The 20,832-nt window shown below is 38.1% G+C and overlaps 1 protein-coding gene and 1 long non-coding RNA gene across 5 annotated transcripts in view; one reads left to right on the top strand and one right to left on the bottom strand.

Moving 5' to 3' along the window:
• The window catches only part of LOC113665688 (uncharacterized), a 30,940-nt gene extending 13,117 nt beyond the window's left edge, over positions 1-17,823 (bottom strand). For all 3 annotated transcript variants that reach the window (XR_016184933.1, XM_089200207.1, XM_089200209.1), the window contains exons 1-18: positions 17,722-17,823; positions 17,263-17,358; positions 15,591-15,755; positions 15,108-15,198; positions 14,443-14,681; positions 13,699-14,061; positions 13,034-13,356; positions 12,422-12,560; positions 10,360-10,673; positions 9,854-9,992; positions 8,971-9,296; positions 8,492-8,630; positions 5,065-5,387; positions 4,460-4,598; positions 2,508-2,839; positions 1,815-1,953; positions 455-780; positions 47-185 (exon numbers count right to left, since the gene is read on the bottom strand). Coding sequence is in view for 2 of the 3 variants with exons in the window: in XM_089200207.1 (XP_089056333.1) it covers positions 47-185; positions 455-780; positions 1,815-1,953; positions 2,508-2,839; positions 4,460-4,598; positions 5,065-5,387; positions 8,492-8,630; positions 8,971-9,296; positions 9,854-9,992; positions 10,360-10,673; positions 12,422-12,560; positions 13,034-13,356; positions 13,699-14,061; positions 14,443-14,681; positions 15,108-15,198; positions 15,591-15,755; positions 17,263-17,358; positions 17,722-17,755 (3,766 nt within the window). In the remaining variant the exon portion in view is untranslated. The remainder of the gene's footprint in view (positions 1-46; positions 186-454; positions 781-1,814; positions 1,954-2,507; positions 2,840-4,459; positions 4,599-5,064; positions 5,388-8,491; positions 8,631-8,970; positions 9,297-9,853; positions 9,993-10,359; positions 10,674-12,421; positions 12,561-13,033; positions 13,357-13,698; positions 14,062-14,442; positions 14,682-15,107; positions 15,199-15,590; positions 15,756-17,262; positions 17,359-17,721) is intronic.
• A 1,613-nt stretch (positions 17,824-19,436) lies between these two features.
• LOC149048032 (uncharacterized) overlaps positions 19,437-20,832 on the top strand; it is an 11,575-nt gene continuing 10,179 nt past the window's right edge. For both annotated transcript variants that reach the window (XR_016184944.1, XR_016184943.1), the window contains exons 1-2: positions 19,437-19,694; positions 20,515-20,646. This is a non-coding gene — a long non-coding RNA (uncharacterized LOC149048032). The remainder of the gene's footprint in view (positions 19,695-20,514; positions 20,647-20,832) is intronic.

Here is a 20,832-nt window from a genome sequence, read left to right as displayed (position 1 = left end):
TTTTTTGGCCAGTGGATTCTAAAAACCAGATTAATAATCGCCATACCTGGACAGCCAAAGATCTCTGTTCTCATGGAAATCTTATTGTGCCAACTGATTGGTATAAATCGTATAAACCTTGCTGTGATTGGAGGATTCAGATTGTTATATACAATGGCATCACTTCCTTTATTCCCATTCAGCACCTGTAAATTGTGAGCAGCATGGATTAAGTCTATTTTTGGAAGGGCCTTCGGAAGTGACAAACACTGTCTTTTCAAGGCCCTTACCTTTCATTTGTAATCAGAGTCAGAGTATGTGTCATAGTAAAATTTCAAGAAAGTAAAAAAATATACGCATGTTTCAAAATTATTGCATTTGTTGAAAACAGTATGGATTAAAGAGTTGTCACCTAGAGCGGCTTTGGATATCGCTCTTGTATATCACACGCATGTGACAGCTAACTAAGACATACCGTCCATTCGCTGTCACCCTGTTGCTTGTAATTCTGGAGGTTTTTTCCATCGTCACTGAATTGTAACTTGTATTTGGTCACCCACTCGTTGTTGACATTCAACCCTTGAGTCGCCACACGCGTAACTCTTGTATAACTCCCAAGATCGACCTGCAGCCATTGGTTTTCGTCGTTTGTCTGAGCTGACCATCCCCCGGCCTTGTTTTCTTCTTCTTTAAAATTCAACCTGGCCTTACTTGGCGAATGGTTGTCATCCAGTCGCGTAGAAGAACTGACCTGGTCATCAGTGATCGTTCCATCCTCCATACCAAGCGGTTCAAAGCATCCTGAATTGTTTTGAAAAAAAGGACAAAAATTAAGAGAGAAGAAGAAGAAGTAAAATGAAGTAGAAAAAGAGAAAGAGTGAGAGGAAAGAAGAAAAAGCGAATGGGGTTCTCTATCTATTGCTGGAATGAGCTAACCAATCTCCGATTTGCTGCACAAGCGGCCCGCTTGAAGCGCGCCGGAAAACGCCAGTGACTAAGTTGAGATTTGTTTTAGTTTTTCATTTGATTGGCTGAGATGATGACACAGAGCGTAGTACAGCAAAATCAAAGCAATCCAGTATCACTTTTTGATATAATTAATCGAAATCTGCTCTGGTCGAGAATTGACAGACGTAATCGAAGATGTGGTCTGAGAGAGCTGTCCTTTCTGTAATGGCTAGTTCTAGTATTTGTTCGAGTTCTCCACTACCTGTGTTTGACGGATGTACACTTTTTAGCTGCAGTTTTTATCCAGACTATTATTTCAATTTTTAATGCTTATATTATTACGTTCACTTCATGAAACACTTTTTAAAAACTAGAGCGAATGACCCTCTAAAGTTTACAACTAATATGAAAGAGGTTCCAACAAGTCTTGGTTCCAATCTTTACCACTACTGAAATAGTAACAGTGAGGCAGATTCTGATGTACCCGTTGGGATTGGTTTTAGTTCTGCATTTCAGTGGCGGAGATAGTGGCGCGAATCTTCCATACCAATCACAGTGCAAAGTAAAGCAAAATCAAGGCAATCTAGGATCACTATCGGTGATTAATTGAAACTTGCTTTGATAGAAAATTGGCTGCCTTTAATGCATTGCCTAATTTATATATCAGTTCTAATTCTCAACTATATGTAATTTGTAATTAGGACATTTCTTTTAGCTGTTATATCTTATACAGAATGTTTCAACTTTTAATGTTACATTATTGCGTTTATGTAATGAAGTCTTTTATAAAAGCTAATGCGAATGACACTTTGAAAGATTAAGTTTACCAGTAGGTACAAATTAATACAACTACTGCAACAGCAACAATAAGATACACCACGATGTACCTGCGCAGCCATAGATTTCCACTCTCATAGAGATGTGACTTTGCCATTCCACCGGAATGAACCGGATGTAACGTGCCGTAATTTGCCTTACCAATTTGTGGTACACAATGCTGTCTCGGTCTTGATTACCACTAAACACCTGAAAAGAATATCATCATCTCTTATTCTATAGAGACATTGTGACAAGTAGATTTATGCTGACTTCTGAAACTCATTACAGAGCCGAGGACTAGTCTCCTATAACCGAATTGATCCTTCAGAAGATGAATGAAGTTTAACTTGTTACGAATCTGAATAGATTTACTATGGAGAATTTTTTTTTTAATCGAAGATGGCTAAGGAGGAAAAACCACAAAGCACATCCCGCCGGAATTTTTCTTAACAAATCTCCTCGCCTTTGACAGCTTTAATTTACTTGGATTGTAAAATATTCACTTTCATAGTTTACCATGATTTCTAAAATTGGCTTTTGATTCTTTTCTCATTTTTTCCCCTTTTCGGAAGTTTCCGTACGGTTGAAAGTGATTTTTTTCTCTTCTGGAAAACGTATTGCATTTAGAATTTGAAATGGGTAAATTTTGTATGGCACTAGTGGTAGTTCTATAACATCACTACCGTGGCTGGCCTTCGTACTCTTTATCATTCATGTCCGTTACCAAACATAAAAAAAAACAAGAAGAAAGACGAAAATACCTTGAATGAGTTGTCGCCTTTTTCTATGTAAAAATGAAAGTTCACTCCATCAGTACTATATTGCAACCTGTACTTAGTCACCCACTGCTGTAATCGTGGTGCATTCCTTCCCTGAGTCGCGACACCGGTCACAGTGGTATAGCTGCCAAGATCGACTTGAAGCCATTGTTTGAGATCCAGTACACGAGTTGACCAGGCTCCTCTCTTTACTCCAGTCAACTTCAAATTCAGCCTGGCCCTTGATGTGTCATGATTGCCATCCCACTGTGTAGAGGCAGTTATTTGTGCATCTTTGATTGCTCCACTTTCCATTCCAAGAGGTGTGCTACACACTGAAATAAGTGAACATAAATTAACTGAGTAAGACATCGTTCAACTCGTTTGGAGTTTGGAAAAGATAAAAGGTCTGGGTTCTTTTCGAAGAATCGAGTATTATATATATATAATATATAGAGTTAAGTACACTATAAGGACGTAACGAAGAGGCCAACTCTTGTATCTGTATCAGACTGTAATTCCACTCTCTCGAGCGATGTTACATTTGTATCTGCGTTATTTTTGTTATTTATCCTTTTACTTTAAAACTGATTCTTTATTTGCCGGTATACTTTCAAATCATAGGCTCCGAGGAAGTACCTCATGGGAAGTCATAATTATTCATTTGAGAGGTGAGAAATTTAAATCTTTACCATCTTTTTCCAATAGGGCGTGATGACCAATTTAGAAGCGTTAGCCAGGGCACCAAAACTTGGAGCCAAAAGTAAACCAAGACGACAATTATTTAAAAGTCACATGAATTAACGGCCAAACATTGAAAAGAAAAAGAAAGGAATACGAAAGCGATCTTGGCAGTAATGAGCACCACTCAAGCAGAAGTATTCATATCCATTTCCTAATTAAACCTCAGTTCACATATTTGATTTTCATATATTCACAGTCAGTGACAAAACTATCTGCAAATGATAGCAAATTCAACCTGTGCACAAGCAAGTAATATAATACGTTCAAATTCTGTCAAAAGATTTACGCTCTAGGAACGAAGTAGCTCACAAGGTGAATGATCAAATAAAATGAAATCATAAAAATTCAAAAAACATGATGAATAAGCTGCCAAATATATGTAAAATATAGCCGGAACAGATACGCGAAATCAACTTAAAGAAAGGATAAAATCGCCTATAGGGGTTAATAAATGAAATCTTAACCTTTAAACCGCAAAATATGGTATATAGATAAATCAATTTGAATACAAGAATTACAGATTTCAAGACTTTGACTGAAGCCCGTTTCTTTCCAATTGAGTATTCTTCTGCACGTTTGCTCTTCGTTTCCAAGGTCTACAAAGGTTTACTTTGATCAAGAATGGAGCAAACGCCTTGATGATTTTAGCGCACGGTCCAACAGGATATTTCCATATCGATTGTTGGGACTTTTTTCTTTGTCGATTTTAAGAATTTGAAGCCCTTTTCTTTCCAATTGAGCATTCCTACGCACATTTCTCTCTTTGTTCAAGAGGTCTAAACGGATGCATTTTGATCAAGGATGGAGCGAAAAGAAGGAAAAATCAGCCGGATCATTTTACCCTTTTTGCCCAACGACAGATGCCATTTTGAATTTTTTTTGATAACTCATTGTACTCAGGTAAAAATTTCGCCCTTAGTTTCAATCCTTAGGTTATTGAACTGAAGACAATAGTATAATACTAGGAACAAAGGTAAGCCTAATACGGGGAGGCAGGAGATGACGCGTTTGATCAAAGTTTTAATGCATACATTAATTGTCTAACAGATCACAGAATGGGGTGAGTGAGTTTGTGAATGAGTGAATTTTCCTTCCATACTGAAAAACCTTACGGTAAGACCTACGTCATACCACGAGGTAAAAAAGGCCTATTAAAAGGCACCCCTATTTGATTTTTTTATTGGCATCATTTGTTACTGTTAAAACGTTACCTGTACAACCGTAGATCTCTATTCTCATCGCTATGTTTTTATACCACGCTATGGGTAAGATCCTTATGTATCGTGCTGTGATTGGAGGTTTAAGAATGTTGAAAACAGCAGTTTCACTATCACCATTGCCAGGAAATATCTAAGCGAGAAAAACACAGAAAGCATCAAGGAAAATTGATGCATAAGGCTTGCGGATGATTAACAATGAAAGAAAAGAGCTCTGCGTCTGCCTTTTGTGATATATTTGACTGGCACTCTCTAGTGGAGGTTTGTACAGCTTAGGAAAATACTCAATTACTAGAGAGGCTCTTTGTCTGGAAACCATCCCTTGAGATCTACAGTGTATCATGGCTTTTGCTCTCATTGGGTTAGAAAGCCACTTTCCTTTGCTTGATACAAATTCGTCGAATTGCAACAATAGCGAGAAAATTAACGCCGCTTGAATTGTTTATTTTTTGTCGTAAGACTGCTTTTAGCCAGATTACATGTACAAATTAACATTGATAGAATTATAAAATCTCTTATTTAAATTTATTTCTGAAGTATTTTAACCATACCAATAATTCTCAAGGTAGCTCTGCACTGAATTAGTAGGCGCCACATACCTTGGGGTTGCCAACACTTTCCATGTAAGACTTGAAAGTGATTTCGGTAATACTGTACTCTAACTGGAAGGAAGTCACCCACTGCTCATAGCCATCCATCCCTTGAGTTGCTACTCGTGTTACTCGAGTGTAACTATTAAGATCCACTTGAAGCCATTGATTACGGTCATTTGTTAGAGGAAGCCAACCTCCCTGTTTTATCCCACTCATCTTGGTATTCAATCTGGCGCGCTTTGGCGCATGATTATCATCCAATTGTGATGATGCACTGATTTGGTCATCGGAGATCAGTCCGCTCTCCATACCGACGGGTGCAATGCAATCTAAAGGAGAAAAAGGACAATCAATTATCCTAACCAAATTCCCAGCCTGGGTACGTGATTTGTGATATGATGTTTTTTGTCGAGTCATACTTATTGACGAAATGCTGATGACACCTTTCCTTTCTTTCCCTTCCATTCTCCGCCACTAACATTTTGGTTTTAATTTATTTGTGTGTATGCGTATAAACTTTTTGTTATTTACCAAAGTTGCGATTGGTTTGGGAAATTTAAGTAACTTAATTTATTCCTTCATTTTCAAGTGGAATAAGTTTAACAATTGTCATTTTTAGGAAGCGTCCTATGAATCATTTTGTCGATGGCTTAAAGAAGACCTTTTCGGATGCAAGAACGTGTAATCGTGCCATGGTTAAAATCTGCTTATTTGCCTAGTCAAAGAACGTTGACGTTTCCTTTTTGAGGTGTAATCGACAACTTTTCCACTAAGCTTCAGAAGTAGAATAATTATAAGGTAGTCCCACAACTGGATGATCTTTGGTCAACAATTAGTCCGTGTAGCGGTTAATAACAAACAGCTGCGACAGATTTGAGTCAGCCCTAATAATGACGTTCTCACTATCAAGTAATTTTGCTTTACATCAATGTCAGGTGGAAAAAATAATAAGAAGAGGCGAAATATCAACTAGTGAATATCATTTGATCTTACCACCAGATTCTCAGAATCACACTACACGGCAAATAGGCTACAAACGTACACAACAATTAATTAAATTAATTAAATACATTTATATAGCGCCATCGTCCATTAATAGTCCATGGCGCTTTACAATACTCTAAAAACCGTAAAAATCAAAATCCTAAGAATTAAATACACTATAACTACAAGTAAAAACTACAAATGAAATGGACGCTTAAAAAGATAAGTCTTAAGATTAGCTTTAAAAATTGCCTCTGATGATGAAAGCCTGAGATGGAGTGGTAGTTTATTCCAGAGCCTTGGTGCCGCCACGGAAAAAGCCCTTTCACCATACGTTTTAAGATTCGCTCAAGGTTCATCAAGCAACCTATTGTTTGAAGATCTTAGTGTGCGACGAGAGTCATGATACTCCAATAGGTCTTTAATGTAATCTGGGGCCAGTCCATTCAGAGCATTTTAAGTCAGCAACAGTATTTTGAAAACTATCCTATAATGAACTGGCAGCCAATGTAAGCTCCTTATTATTGGTGTGATCCAATGTGTCCTGCCTTCTAGTCAAGGTAACAAGGCGAGCTGCCGAGTTCTGTAAAAGCTGAAGTCTATTAATTAGATACTTCGGGAGACCATACAGTAGGGCATTACAACAGTCCAAACGCGATGTTATGTAAGCGTGAACAATAGCCTCAGTAGTACTCTGGGATAGGTATCGCCTAATTTTAGCTCTACTGCGAATGCGGAAAAATGCGCTCTTGCAGGTTATTTAATACAATCAATAAAGTTTGGAAAAATACGTCGAATGATGATTACAAAAACAACAATAGGCGTAATTTTTAGTCCACAAAATTCTCATTTATGGATTTTGTCCTTACCGACCATCGCCAGAAATCAAGGACATTTCGAGCCCGCTAACAATTATCAGCGGTATATCGTATTACACTCCGGAACAATAGAATATCAAGAGAATTTAATATGGCGGCGATCAAGGCTCGATCTGCAAAGAAGAGTGTTTTGTACCATGACTTATACAATTTGAGCACCGCAGATCTTCTATTTGATGAAAAGAAAAAGAAAAGAAGACCTGCAAGTAAATCTTTGGGATTTTTCGAGGCAGAGCGATGACATGATGTCAGAATTTTGATTTGCTTTAATTTAATTTTCGCGCTAAAACTACTGAATTTGCATTCAATGTCTGGCATATTTTTATTCCGAAAAGGACCGAGAACTAATTTATTTCCCTGCAAGAACATAAACAAATATGGCCGACGATTCGAAGATCAGCGTTGCTCGTGTTTAACTATTTCAGTCATATCCTATCGCTCTGACGAAGGGCTAACGCTCGAAACGTCAGCTTTTTTACTCTTTACGGTGGCTAATTTACGTTTTCAACCCAGTTGTTAACACTAAATTACCTGCTATTTCAGTCATAGTTTTCAATATGGCGTCTCGTCACTTACTCAACATAGAAAATAAGGGATATTCTGGCGCGTTGGGAACTTTTTCGATGGGAGGAAATGGCAATTTTGCAGGATACTTGGACGCTTCGAACTCTGTAGCAGTCAATTCGATCGAGAGCAGTTGACTTTATTGATGCACTTTCTTGTAATAGGCGAGTGTTTGGGATGGAGAACGACGGATTTTGAAGAACTGTACGGCGACCTAGGTCAAAGATTAATGACAAAAGAACTGGCTCGGGAAGTTAGTGGTTTTTATTTATCGAGTCCCTGTGAGGTTTGATGAATAGCAGAATCAGTACTGAATATGTCTCGATCGAGAGCAGACGGGAACATGAGCTCCTGTTATATTTTAGAAATTTTACAAATTTCCATACAGTTTCTTATATTATTTGGACGCCATTATGGACGAAATGCGCAAGCACGGCCGCCATCTTGTCCAATATTTCTGCCGATGAGAAGAAGTCTTTCAGGTAAACGGCCAAAATTGACTTCTGGCAAATCTTTCAGGAATCAATTTTCGTTCTCAGCCGCAAGTAATGCCATTACCAAAGCCACTGAGTACGCAACTTTCGATATTTCTTTTCTTATATTGGTTTTCTTCCCGTTCTAGGAAAGTTTGAACGTCACTTTCTGCGAGCAACACAGAGTTTTTAATTTTTCAACTGGCATAATCCGAAAAAAGTTCCGACAAACTACCTTTTATTAAGAATCTTGAAGGCTTTGCCGTTCATTTATCAACTTGACCGAGTAGCGCGAAAGACGAGTGACGTGTCAGCAGCTGATTGGCGATATCAAACACACTTTAAAAAAATATCGTATTTTTTCACGTGTGTTGTTAAGGCTTTTCTCGCTGGAAATCCTTGTATAACACCGTAATTTATATGATAATCTTTATTTAGCCATTCTGCCTCCTGCTTCGCCTAAGAAGTGCCTTTCGATGAAAGACAAAACACCAAGATAACCTATCAAGAAAATATTTTGAAAGGCACAAATACCTGGACATCCAAAGAGCTCTATCCTCATGGAGATATGTTTATTCCACTGTGTTGGGATTATGCGGACATAGCGCGCTTTGAGTGGCGGACGAAGGGTATTATACACAACCTCGTTACGATCTTGGTTTCCCTTAAACTCCTGAAAATCGTCATGAATGTTACGGTCAAATTAAGATCTTATTTGAAGTCTGAATTGCGATGACTTACTCTATTGTTTGTTTGTTCGTTTGTTTAGCCGGCTTTACTTTCAGAATTGCAATTGAAATAACAAGTGATAATGAATAACTAAAGAAATAAATATCTCATTTTGCAGTGGCACACTAACAGAGTGCCTCCTTACCCGTGGTTATGTCCAGTTCATACTGAATGCAAGCATTAAATTACAGGATTTGCAGATTTATATTTTCATTCATGAAATAATTAATTCCATCAGAACTTAACTCCGTTGATAAAATGCGCTAAATGAGGATAAACCATACCGTGACCGAAGTGTCCCCAGTTTTTTGGTAGAACTTGTAGGTCAGTCCATTATCACTAAACTGCAACTTGTATCTGGTCACCCATTCATCAACTCCGTTCACCCCCTGAGTCGCCAGTTGTGTCACATGAGTGTAACTACCAAAATCCACCTGAAGCCATTGGTTTATATCGCTCGTAAGAGCCGACCACCCTCCAGCTTTGTTTCCCACGGCCTGAAAATGCAACCTGCCCTGTACTGCGGAGTGGTTTCCATTCAATTGCGAAGAAGCGGTGATTTGCGCATCAGATATCGACCTACTTTCCATTCCAAGAGGGACAGTGCACTCTGTAATGAATGAATTTTGATATAAGTCTATTATAATGTTACTATTAATATGCAACTGAAATCTAGCTTCCAGGTATCTTTCACGTTTTGATACTTTACAAATATCTGCCTCAACTGAAAATTTTCAAACTTAGGCGTAAATTCAATGATCATATCACGCGATCATCGTTACATACACCTTCGGTTTATCCACGAATAAATCAGAGAGAATGCACTATGACAAGGAAAAGATACTAAAAATTGAAGAAGCTTTCCTTTAACGAGAAAATGGCAATTCATATTTTCAAGAGAGATAATTAAGAAGTCAAGTCTTCATTCGTTATACTAGAATGACTTCTACAGCCACAAAAATGTTTGTTTATTAACTGTTTTGAAAGCATGGCTTTAGTCTTCAATCAAAGATTTGTGATATGGGAAACGGTTTGAAACAATTATGAAGTATCAAATTTTTAACACTTTTAAAATTTGATATTTATAGATGAGTCTATTCCTGTTAAGCCTCAAACTTGTTGGGAGCTTCCCTCCTCCCCCTGAATGAAATAATATTTTGACAGTACCTAGGCAACCATGGATCTCGGTTCGCATTCCAATTCGATAGTTCCAGAGTAAAGGTTTGAATCGAATGTAACGAGCCGTAATTGGTTGCCTCAACTTGTTTGACACAACTGAGTGGAAGTTTTGATTTCCACTGAGCACCTGTAAAATGATCATGAAGCATAACACAACTTATTATCGACTTTTGCACTTCACACTATTGTTACCATTAAGACTTAACTCTTACTGTGTTCCCTTTTGGTAGAAGTATAATAGAAAGAACAGAAGAAAAGTGCTGTCCCTCTACTACAACGAAAAATACATACATAACTGCCGTAACGAATGCATGAGTGACTATGAAATAAAAAGTTTTCTGCATGGCATGACGCCAAAGGAGATAACATAGTGATTAACTTCTCCCTGGAAACCAAGCTCAGACCGCAATAATCATATAACCATAAAAAAAGTATTTTTAAACGTAAGCCATGAGCATTTTCAAATTCAATTCAATGTGACTTTCTGTGTATACCGTGGGTAAAGTTTCTCCAGGACCCTTGTAAAAATGAAAGGTTATTCCATCATCACTGTATTGTAGATTGTAACTAACTGTCCAACATTTTCGCCATCCTCGTAAGTTCACTCCTTGAGTTGCAACACTTGTTACGCTTGAGTAAGTTCCAAGATCCACCTGAAGCCATTGTCTAGGATAGACTGCTCTGGCAACCCAGCCGCCCAAGTTTAACCGTGCAAATTTTGCAGAATTGTCATTATTCCATTGGGTGGAGGCAGTGATTTGGGCATCGGAGATAACCTGACTCTCCATGCCAAGTGATGAGGAACAACCTGAATGGGTTTAATCAGAAAGGAAACTCAATCAAAGTGCTCTGTGAGCAAACTCGTGAATTGACATATGATTTTTTAGATTATGTTTAATGTTATCTGGTTTAGGGAATTTTGTGGTTGATTGTCATATCTTGAGTACGAGCAGTACTTCAGTGTTCGCTAATGTAGCATAGAAACAAAGTAACGTTGGGATAAGAAGGCATTACAATTGAAATGATCATGCTATTACATTTGACAAGGGTGGATGATGTCATGTGTTTTAAACGTCTATCATTTTTGTTTCTGGTTCAAAAGAAAAGGTTGGAAGTAAATGTGGGTGAAAAGTGAAATTTACTGTCTTTCATTGTAAATATTAGAAAATAAAGGCAATATTGTCTAATGAAAACATTAACGATTCCCTCTTTATCAAATGAGAAAAAAGGGGACGAGTTTTGAGTGATATAACTAAGCCAAGCCTGCCACCGTCATCTTGGATCTCCGCCTGGGTAGATTTAAGTCACGTGCTAGGCAACGTATCATCAATAACAAGATAGAATTTCATTTCAGGCCTATTTATCAATTTTGTGGTATGTAACTTTCGCATTTTAGTACGTTGTATGTATGTTGAATCTTCAAATTGTCTTGAAACTTAAAAGAAAATTGTTCTTTAAAAATTCACTGAAAATCGGTAGCTAAAAAATTGTTTGTTTAGGTGTTATTTTATTTTCGTGTTAACTTGTAATTTCGTCAGTCGTCGGCATCTTCTGTTGCTTCACACAGGAAAAATACACGCGACGAAGCGTAATGATCAATTTTGTCCTCAATCTCACAGAAAGAGCTTTTGAACATCTGTAAACTCCGAGCGCTTCGCAGTAAGTGATATTTTCAATGCATCTTCGGATTGTTTTCAAGTTCAAGGACTGTAAATTAAATTATGAAAAACGAAGGTTGTTCTGTTATTTCAGTGTGAATCCTTGCATGCCTGCTAGTCGCTGGCGACGCTTGTTGAAACTAAAACGAAAAAAAAAACTCTTTTAAGATTATCATTGGCTTCTTTTTCACCCCACCACTATTCTTAGCAACAAAGGTCGCCATTTCGTCTGTTTATTGCTCGCCAAAAACTATCAAATGCACTCAAAAGCCTAAAATCTAAAAAAAGTTTACAGGAATCGACCAATCGAGCGAGCGAGCGAATGCCATTCCCCACATCGTATCTATAACTCGCTCTTGCGCATGCGCGCAATTCACGAGTTAAAAAGGGTGCTTTAATATCCCTTTCAAGACGGGAATCTTTCACTCTAATCTATCAGGATGAAGATAAGTCGGGTACAAGTTTTAGAAGCAATTCTTGCATAATCAAAGATCATAGGCTAAGCTCTGAAAATTATGAAGGATCAGTACTCTAAACTACTGCTTCAAACACCTGCATATGTTTTTTAAAAAATTTGATTTCAAGCAAGAGTTCAAAGTGAAATAAGATACTAAGGTTCCCTTCGCTCCTTGACAGGAAAATAATTTAGAAGAAACATGAAAGGCGTTTTAACATGATTTCGAACATTTTGTTTCTTAGGAGGTTTTCTTTCCTTGACCAGTTTTGTACACTATTTTCTCTTGGTCGGTTTTACTCGCACTATAATTTGTTTGCATATTAAATTTGCCTTCTACGTCCAAAGGTGTTTTACGCCCATCTCGGCGTCTGCGAAATGTGTTCCTTTTATAACACTAAATGTAATTTTTTCTAACCAAGAGACCATAATGTTATGAAATACCTCGACACCCATAAAGCTCCATTCTGAGTGATATATGGTTGTGCCATGTGACTGGTAAAAGCCTGATATAACGAGCTGTGATTGGTGAGATCAACTTGATATACACAACTGTATCACTGTCTTGATTGGCGTGAAGTACCTGATAGTTAAAACCAAAATCAGCTGAGCTCAAGTAGATACCTCGCCTTCGCAGACTGATAAACTTAAATGAGTGTCATTTGGTCTTATACATACATCGTAGTTTTAAAGTTTTATTAGATTATGACGAAACTTCACTGATTCGTAAAGCTGCCAACTTTTTGTCAAAAAAAAATGGAGTTTATCATCCCGAACGAATTTTCCTTTCGTGTCTTTAGATTTTGTTAAAGTTAGCCAAGTCAAACCCAGAAACGATGCTATTGATCACAACATTTTTTGGTGTGTTAATTGATCGATACAATGCTAGAAAAGCCATAAAACGTTATACTATAAGGTTATGGTACATGTAGGTAAGTTTCAGGGGAATCTCTTCTTTTACATGACCTCTTGAAAAGAGGGTTGTAGGGAAAAATTCATTCAGAGAAGGTTTCAGACGGAATGAATTCATAGAGTGATAATTCAAAGACACTTTACTTTTGCTGACATTTTCCCTGGTTCTTTGTATAGCTGGAAGATCACTCCGTCAAAACTAAACTGTAATGTGAAAGTTTTTATCCACTGTCGCCAATTTGTTGAGTTCCTCCCTTGAGTCGCCACACCTGTCACAATGGTGTGACTTCCAAGATCCACCTGAAGCCATTGGTTACGATCATTTTCAAGAGACGACCACCCCCCTTGCTTGATTCCCTGTTCAATGAAGTTCAGTCTCGCCTGTCGTGGTGTGCTGTTGTTGTTCATTCGCGAAGAAGCAGTTATCTGGGCACCAGAAATCGCCCCACTCTCCATTCCAAGGGCTCCTGCAAATTAAACAAACAGAAGAGTTAAAGCACTATTTATCTGTAAAATGTTCGAGCGTATCAAAATTTGTTCTTCGGGGATCTTCTTAAGATACATCTCAAACTCTGAAATTGTGCTAAGTAATTTTGAAATACCGTCAGTCAACAAACTCTTACCAGAACACTTAACAGCGCTATAAGAGGCTTGGAAACCATAGAAAGAACCATTCTTATTTTTAGCATTATGTATCCTTAAAATGTGCGAGTGCATCAAAATTTTGTCTTCAAGGATCTTAAGATACATCTCAAACTCTGAAATTTCGCTAAATAATTTTGTAATACTGTCAATTAACAAACTCTTACCAAGACACTTAACAGCGTTATAAGAGGCTTGGAACCCATAGAAAGAACCATTCTTATCTGATCTGAATATTACAAGGAGGCTGTTTGACGAAGAGTAAATTCCATTCCTGGGGGGAAGCTGACCTCCATAGAACACTCCTAATACGTTCCCTGTTTGGTCATTGCCATCGTACACATAAACAGCGTCCGTGTTGTTCTCAGATTGTAGACTGAAGCGTGTAAAAATTAAGGCCACTTGAAAAGATGCTTTCATCATGATCCTCCACATGCAGTATTGCCCATCTGGGTATTTTTCTGGATAGTTAGGTGAGTAAATGACGCCTTTTTGTCCCTGTAAAGTTTGGTTTTGACATTTATAGCCTCCTGCGAGTAAGAAAAAGTTGGTTGGGGTTATTTTCATTGAGCTTGAGGGCACAAAAAATTGTCACAAGTTTCCGAAACTGCATGTAGTTATGTCCATTCTCGCAGCCCATGAAACTCGTCCTCTCTCACCTTTTCGCTCCTCTCTCAAGCAATGCTCACTTAGACTGAGTAAGAGAGCTGAATTTAATTAACAAGCACACCTTTTTTCGAAGTACTGGTCGATCAAGTTAGAAACCCAGGCCAAAGATCAAGCTCTATTCACTGATTTACGTACATCGGTAACTTGCAGTAACATATAAGAACGAAGAGACCTTAGAGATTTACCTGTTGGTCAAAGGTATCTACATGATAAGTGCAACAGATTATACTGACTTGACATACTTGATGAAAGGGGAATTTTCAGAGTTATTTGACTGGGCCCATGAAATCTCGCGTTCCACTGTTGTATCTTTTTTTGTGTCATCCAGGCTGGTTGTCCTGTGCCCGCGTAACCAGCAAATGCAAAAGACGACCGCATGCTTCCAAGAACAGGATCACGAGCCCCCAGTCTTTTGAGAGCGCTAACCGCTGATGAAGCATATCTCGAACCTTCGTCTTGAACACCGACCAAAACGATTTTGCTAACGGAAAAACATTTTTAAATAAAAAGCAAAGCAATGACGAAAAAGAGTAGTTTCAGATTAGGTCTTGATTTTGACGTCATCTGTGTTCTATCACTGAGCAGACGCACAGCAACATCGAATCTTTTTGTTAACCCTTTAACTCCCAGAAGTGATTAACAAGTATCTTCTCCCCACAATATCCATACACTATCCAGCAAATAGGTAATGAGAATACTCAAATGCATTAGGTAGAAGTTGTTATCTTGATCTAAAACCAAATTCTCGTAACTCATTTACAAGGAAATGTGTAGCAACTAGAGGAGAGAATTAACAATCAGTTCTTGGGAGGTAAGGGTTAAATAGTGAGGTATCATTTCAAAGGTATGATTGGCTTAGGCTAAAGTGATAAAACTACATCTAAACATCTGAAATCAAGTTACATACTTTCCTCTAATGTTGTTGAGGTAGTCCCTTAGGTTTTTACCGGCAAATATATTCCCGTATGTGTCGAATTCTTTTGAATCAAGAATGACACCTGAATGATAAGAAAAATAAAAAGATAAAAATATATGCCTAGTTTGAGAACCGGCAATTGTACACGAACTGAATCTTTATGTTCATTTCTTAAATTATACTGGAACACTGTTCGTCTTGGGCTCAATGAATTATGAGCACATTAGAAAATGCTCTCGTGGTCTCTTTAGGTCGAATAATGTGTTAGACGTCTTCTCGTGGATTATTCGACAATATTCACTCTTTGACGCAGAATTCTTCGAAGAAATAATGAAAAAAACTTCCTGAGAAACTCCGAAGGGCCATTTGGATTATGTCTGAGCCAAGAGGAGGTCCTTGCTTGTCACCATTATCGAGCTATCCCTTATGATAAATACGAATTTAGAAAAAAAATATTGACCGTGGTTCACACACCTGTTGCACCGTCCACAACAACAACATTATGTCCTCTGCCGTGACGAGAATAATCCTCGCCGTTCACCTTGATGTAAGCAATTCCACATGTGTTCGGTGTCTTTGGCCGATCATCGCAACCTTCACTGCTAATGTAAACATCTATAACAGGAGCTGCAATAGATGCTGCAACAAACCGAACATGCAGTTAGTTTAGTCACATCCACCATCAAAATGAGGGAAAATATCATAATAAGAACTCAGAGTAGACTTCCCGTTACACGGGAAAAACACGATTTACGATAACGCGGTTGGTTTTTATCATTCTATGACCTAATTGGTTGAGAGCGTGAGGTTATACGCAAACCAAAGCAATTTTGGATTGCTTTCGACGTTCAGATGAAAATGGGTTCATTAAATGCAGCAACGACAGCAAATAGCAACAAATGTTTAAATGTTTCGCTTTTTAGCTTTTTGCCATAAAAGCGACCCCGGCTGGACGGGTTACCCCACCTTGAAAGCAAGCTTAAAACAGCAGAAATCACCAGAAACTACAACAGACACACAGGATGCGAGTACGTTTTATTGATTTTACGCGTAAAATGTTCATACTTCGAAATATTTATCGTTGTAAATCGACCATATTTCGTTCTTCATGCTATTCTTTAAAACGTGTTCAAATTTTCAACGGTTCCTCTCGTAACTTAACACCGAGTCACACAACGCGTGACGCTTTCATGAATTAATCGGCTTTTTCTCGAGACATGAGCTTGAGCTGTCTGTGTGTAAACAGGTCCTAACATACTGAAAGACTGGTACGAAAACTTGTCAAGAACACGGCGATTCTATTAGATTACATATTAGTAAACTGTGCTTAAAAATTGTCTGATAAGGAGAAATGTTTTGATATCGACCCTAGGAAACGGGGTTTTTTTAGTGCTGACACATCTTTCAATGAGTTTGCCAAAAGCAAACGTTGATACAATGTGGAAGCTGTCATCAAACTCTGTTTGAGTGCAAGGTCATATGATAACGAGCGATTATGCTCTAAGACTGAGAACAAATAAAAAAAATCAGAAAAATTAATCTAGACACACGCACACAATGAATTGACTCAAAAGATAGCCCGCTTCCTCCTATCCCTTCCATCTCTTCCCCCTTCTTTCAAAACTAGTTGGAAATGATGTGAAGGGTTACTTGAGAGATAGAGTTCATTGCGTTATGTAGATGAATTTTACACAAGACAAAACAAGAAAATTCATGGATGTGTTTCGACTCGGCCAGAAGCTGGCGTTGTTCAGATTCTGTAGTATAAAAGCTAACAAGATCTAGGTTTCTCTTTCCGTTATAGTCTATTATAGGCAATTCCCTTCTTCAAACAATCATGTACAACTTGGACTCTTTTGCACAGAAAAAATGAGAGATCTACAGGAGTATCTGAGAGAGCTTGTGATATTACACAATTTGTCACGGGACAATTAAAAATTTTCCACCAGGTTTGTTTTAGAACTGCAATCGAAACACTTGTTGATTTAATACATTTCATCTGTTCTCTGAATCCCAAGGAAGGGTGATGAAATTTAGTTTTGAAGAATCGGTTGCAAGAGTAAAGGATTATTTCATATGCTATAAACAACATTTCGTTGGAAAGGTATTCGATTCATAGCGTTCATTGACCCTGCTAAATCCTCACCTGACGAAAAAAAACTGTTTAGCCAAGTAATCAGGCCTAAAGTTGTCCATATCGACATCCTGAATTCCTCATGGAAGATGTTACCAGACAGACGATCTGGAAAAAAATGAAATGCCTTTGCCCAAATCAGCTTTTTCTAGAATTATCACCCAAGGTCAAATCGTAATGCACGCTCGGAACAGATGTCAAATGGTCAATTTTAAATACGTGTATTTTTCTGTGCGGCAGTTTCGAGAATATCTTCAGTTTTCAATTACAACGTGCCCATGCATTCAAGTTTAAAAGTAAAGTCGAAATTGAATGTTATTATTCACCCGGAGTAAAGTTTTCCACTTCCCTAGAAGAAAGTAGAAATCGTTCCAACTCTTAAATCAAGAGACAGTTAGGAGTCCGCGAACACAAGACCAATTTCACTACTGCCTATTCTATCTAAAGTATGCGAAAGGGCAGCTCACTCACAGCTTGTCAATTTCCTCGACTCATGCAATGTCATACATCAAATGCAAAGTGGAAACAGAAAATTTCATTCGACAGAATCTGCGCTGCTTCACTTCACTGACGAATTGCTCAATAACATGGATCAAAGGAAGATGTCTGTCATCGTTCTCTTGGACATGTCCAAGGCTTTTGATAGCATTCGACATGACTTGATGCTGTGAAAACTTCGCAAAGCCGGTGTATCGGAACCTGCGTGTGCCTAGTTTGATATCTATTTGTCACAACGTGAACAAGTTGTTAAGATTCAGGATACCTTGTCCAGCCCTCTACCCCTAACGCAAGGATCGATTTTGGGTCCAGTGCTGTTTACATTATACGTAAACGACCTCTTTCGAGTCCCAAAACACTTCAAACCTCTCTCTATGCGGATGACACAAAACTCTTTCTCGGGTTCCTGTCCAGCAAACTTCACGATGTTATCTCTGCTTTAAACGAAGATCTTAAAGAAATATTAATTTGGTGTTGTAGAAATTCGCAGCTCATCAACCCCGACAAAACAAAACTCCTGCATATAGGCGTCCCCCAACTCATGAGGACTCTACCTGCCACCCTTTCAAGTGCCACAATATTGGGGACTAAAATTAAGCCTGTGGCAGTAACAAAGGACCTGGGAGTGCACATCAATTGTTATCTTAACTATAAAGAACAAATTATTAAAACTGCCTCTGACTGTATGTTTAAACTAAGGAGGGGATCAATAGGATAAAGCACCTTTTGGATCAAAGAACCCTGATGTATCTCATAAATGCTTTCGTCTTTTGCAAATTATTTTACTTTTCGAGAGTTTGGAGCAACACCAGTAAAGAGAATATTAGAAAACTTCAGTTAGTCCAGAACTACGCCTGCAGGATCGTAACTGACTTAAAAAAGTATAATCATATTTCAGAAGCCCTGAAGTCCCTTAAATGGCTTAACGTGAAGGGAAAACTGCTCTTCAGCGACTTAGTTATGGTTTACAAATGCATGAACAACTTGACTCCTGACTATCTTCGTGAGCGATTTCAACACCGTGTTGCAGAATTCTCCACTGCGTTAAGGAAAATCTCTGCGGAGCGCCGGTTCGACAATCAATAGGACTGTATCTTTCTGATTTCTTGCGTTTATTTACGATTCATGCAATATCCGAACTTTCTACATTCAAACGATCTCAAATCTCATCTTTTACAAAATAGCGATTTTTTTTTGTCTGGCGTTACAACGGAAATACACGCCGAAACTACTTAAATCCAAGATTGACATGATTTACTAAATCTCAAACTATTTCCTGTCAACTTGATTTTAACAGCTTACACCTGCACGCACGCACTATTTGCTATTCGAATGACACATCACATAACGTCACAGGATGTTCCAACCCAAACGCGCTCGCACAATTTCCCCGGGCCATCCTTATCTTATTATTTTAGATCATTATTGATTTTCTATATAACGAACATTCTTGCCACAAATCTGCCATTACAGTGCTACGTTTAATTATACACCTAAAGGGTAACTGACGGCTAACAGGTCACCTTTTCGAAATGCCGTCTAAATGCCGTGGGTAACACATTGAAACAGATACAAGGTGCTTCGTATGTCTCTTTGCGCCTTTTTTCGCCGGGAAAACTGTCCTAATTACAGCTTCGTGAGTCATCCGCCGTAAACGCTTCGATCTTGATCATGTGACCTTTCACGTCACACGTGTGTACATTAAGCAAAGTAAATATGGCGGATAGTACTTTAAGTGAAAGCAGTTCTATTTCGGAGTCTGATTATTCGGATTTTGAGGCCTCGATGGAAGATAAACATAATGAAAGGCTTTATGAATCTGTTGTTGAAATCAGGCCCTGGCAATTTGAACCGCCAGGATGAACGTAACCTAAAATAGAGCGCGAGAGTCAAAGGAGTTCAAGAGCCCGTGCGTCACGGCCACCTCAATCAAGAAAGTGAGAATGGTGAGTGCATTTACGATTGTAAATAAAGTATCTGAAAATCAGTCGCTTATTAGATGTAGGAACGATTAAGTAAAGAAAACCAAATGCGCAGACTCTTGAATACCATGGGAGCGAAGTGTTTTTTATGCCACACGCACGCACCTTCCGAAGCTTAGGTTTAACAGACTGAAAATATAAAAATACACGCATGTGGAGGTAAATTGGATGGATTATATACATTCACACGTGATTGATTCTGCTTCACAATGTGCAGTTTTCCTTTTATTCTAACTTGCATTTATGTATGTTTTTCTTCTCTTACGATGACAATATCGTCCTTAATGTAACTATTAATTTAAATCATACTTAACATGCGGCGAACCCCAACTCATATCTACACACGACAGGGACCAACTCGAAAGCTCATTGGCTACTTTGGTCACTATCCACGATTAAATATTATTTCTTCTAGTTAATTTCTGTTTGTATTTTTTCTAAGTACTTGTAAATCATGTTATGTTAAGTTATTTTTTCTGTAAAAAGTGTGAAATAATAAACTTGAACTTGAACTTGAATTGAATCAGTTTTAAGTTTTCCTGTGTTGAATTTGGCGAACGATTGAAGATTTCTCGGCTTTTACTTTAAAACACGATAAAGCAAAAAATAGCTTTCGCACCTGTAGAATTGTAAATAAAGTAAAATGGCCTAAAGTTATAGTTATCTGTCAGAGCTGATAACTGTTCCTTCCTTTTTTTGAAACCAATCATACAAGTTGTGCTCTCTATTTTTTCTATTAACATCGTGAAAAAAATTGCTAATCTACTGATTTTTTTATTATTAGGTGTCAGTGTGGAAACTGCCAATCAATGTGGAGGGAGGAAGAAAACATCTTTTGCCAAGAGGTGGATGTGGTCAAAAATAAAAATTTGGAGGATGTTACAGTGGACAGTTGCAGGCAGAAGCCAGATGTAATGTGAGAAACATTACGTGCTTGTTATTTCCGTAGCACGAGTTTGTCGTGTACTCGGTTCCTTTTTTTTTTTTTTTTTTTTTTTTTTACCAAAGCTTTGCGTTTCAAACGGTGGATGCAAGGTAGTCTCATGACATGTGCTTTAACGATTTCCTCTCTCAGGCTGTCGGCTTGCTTTATTTACGATAA

Source organism: Pocillopora damicornis, chromosome 3 (assembly GCF_964200805.1).
Source record: "Pocillopora damicornis chromosome 3, jaPocDami1.2, whole genome shotgun sequence".
NCBI lineage: Eukaryota > Metazoa > Cnidaria > Anthozoa > Scleractinia > Pocilloporidae > Pocillopora > Pocillopora damicornis.
Note: the sequence above shows the minus strand (reverse complement) of the source record. Positions and strands in the feature narration are given on the sequence as shown.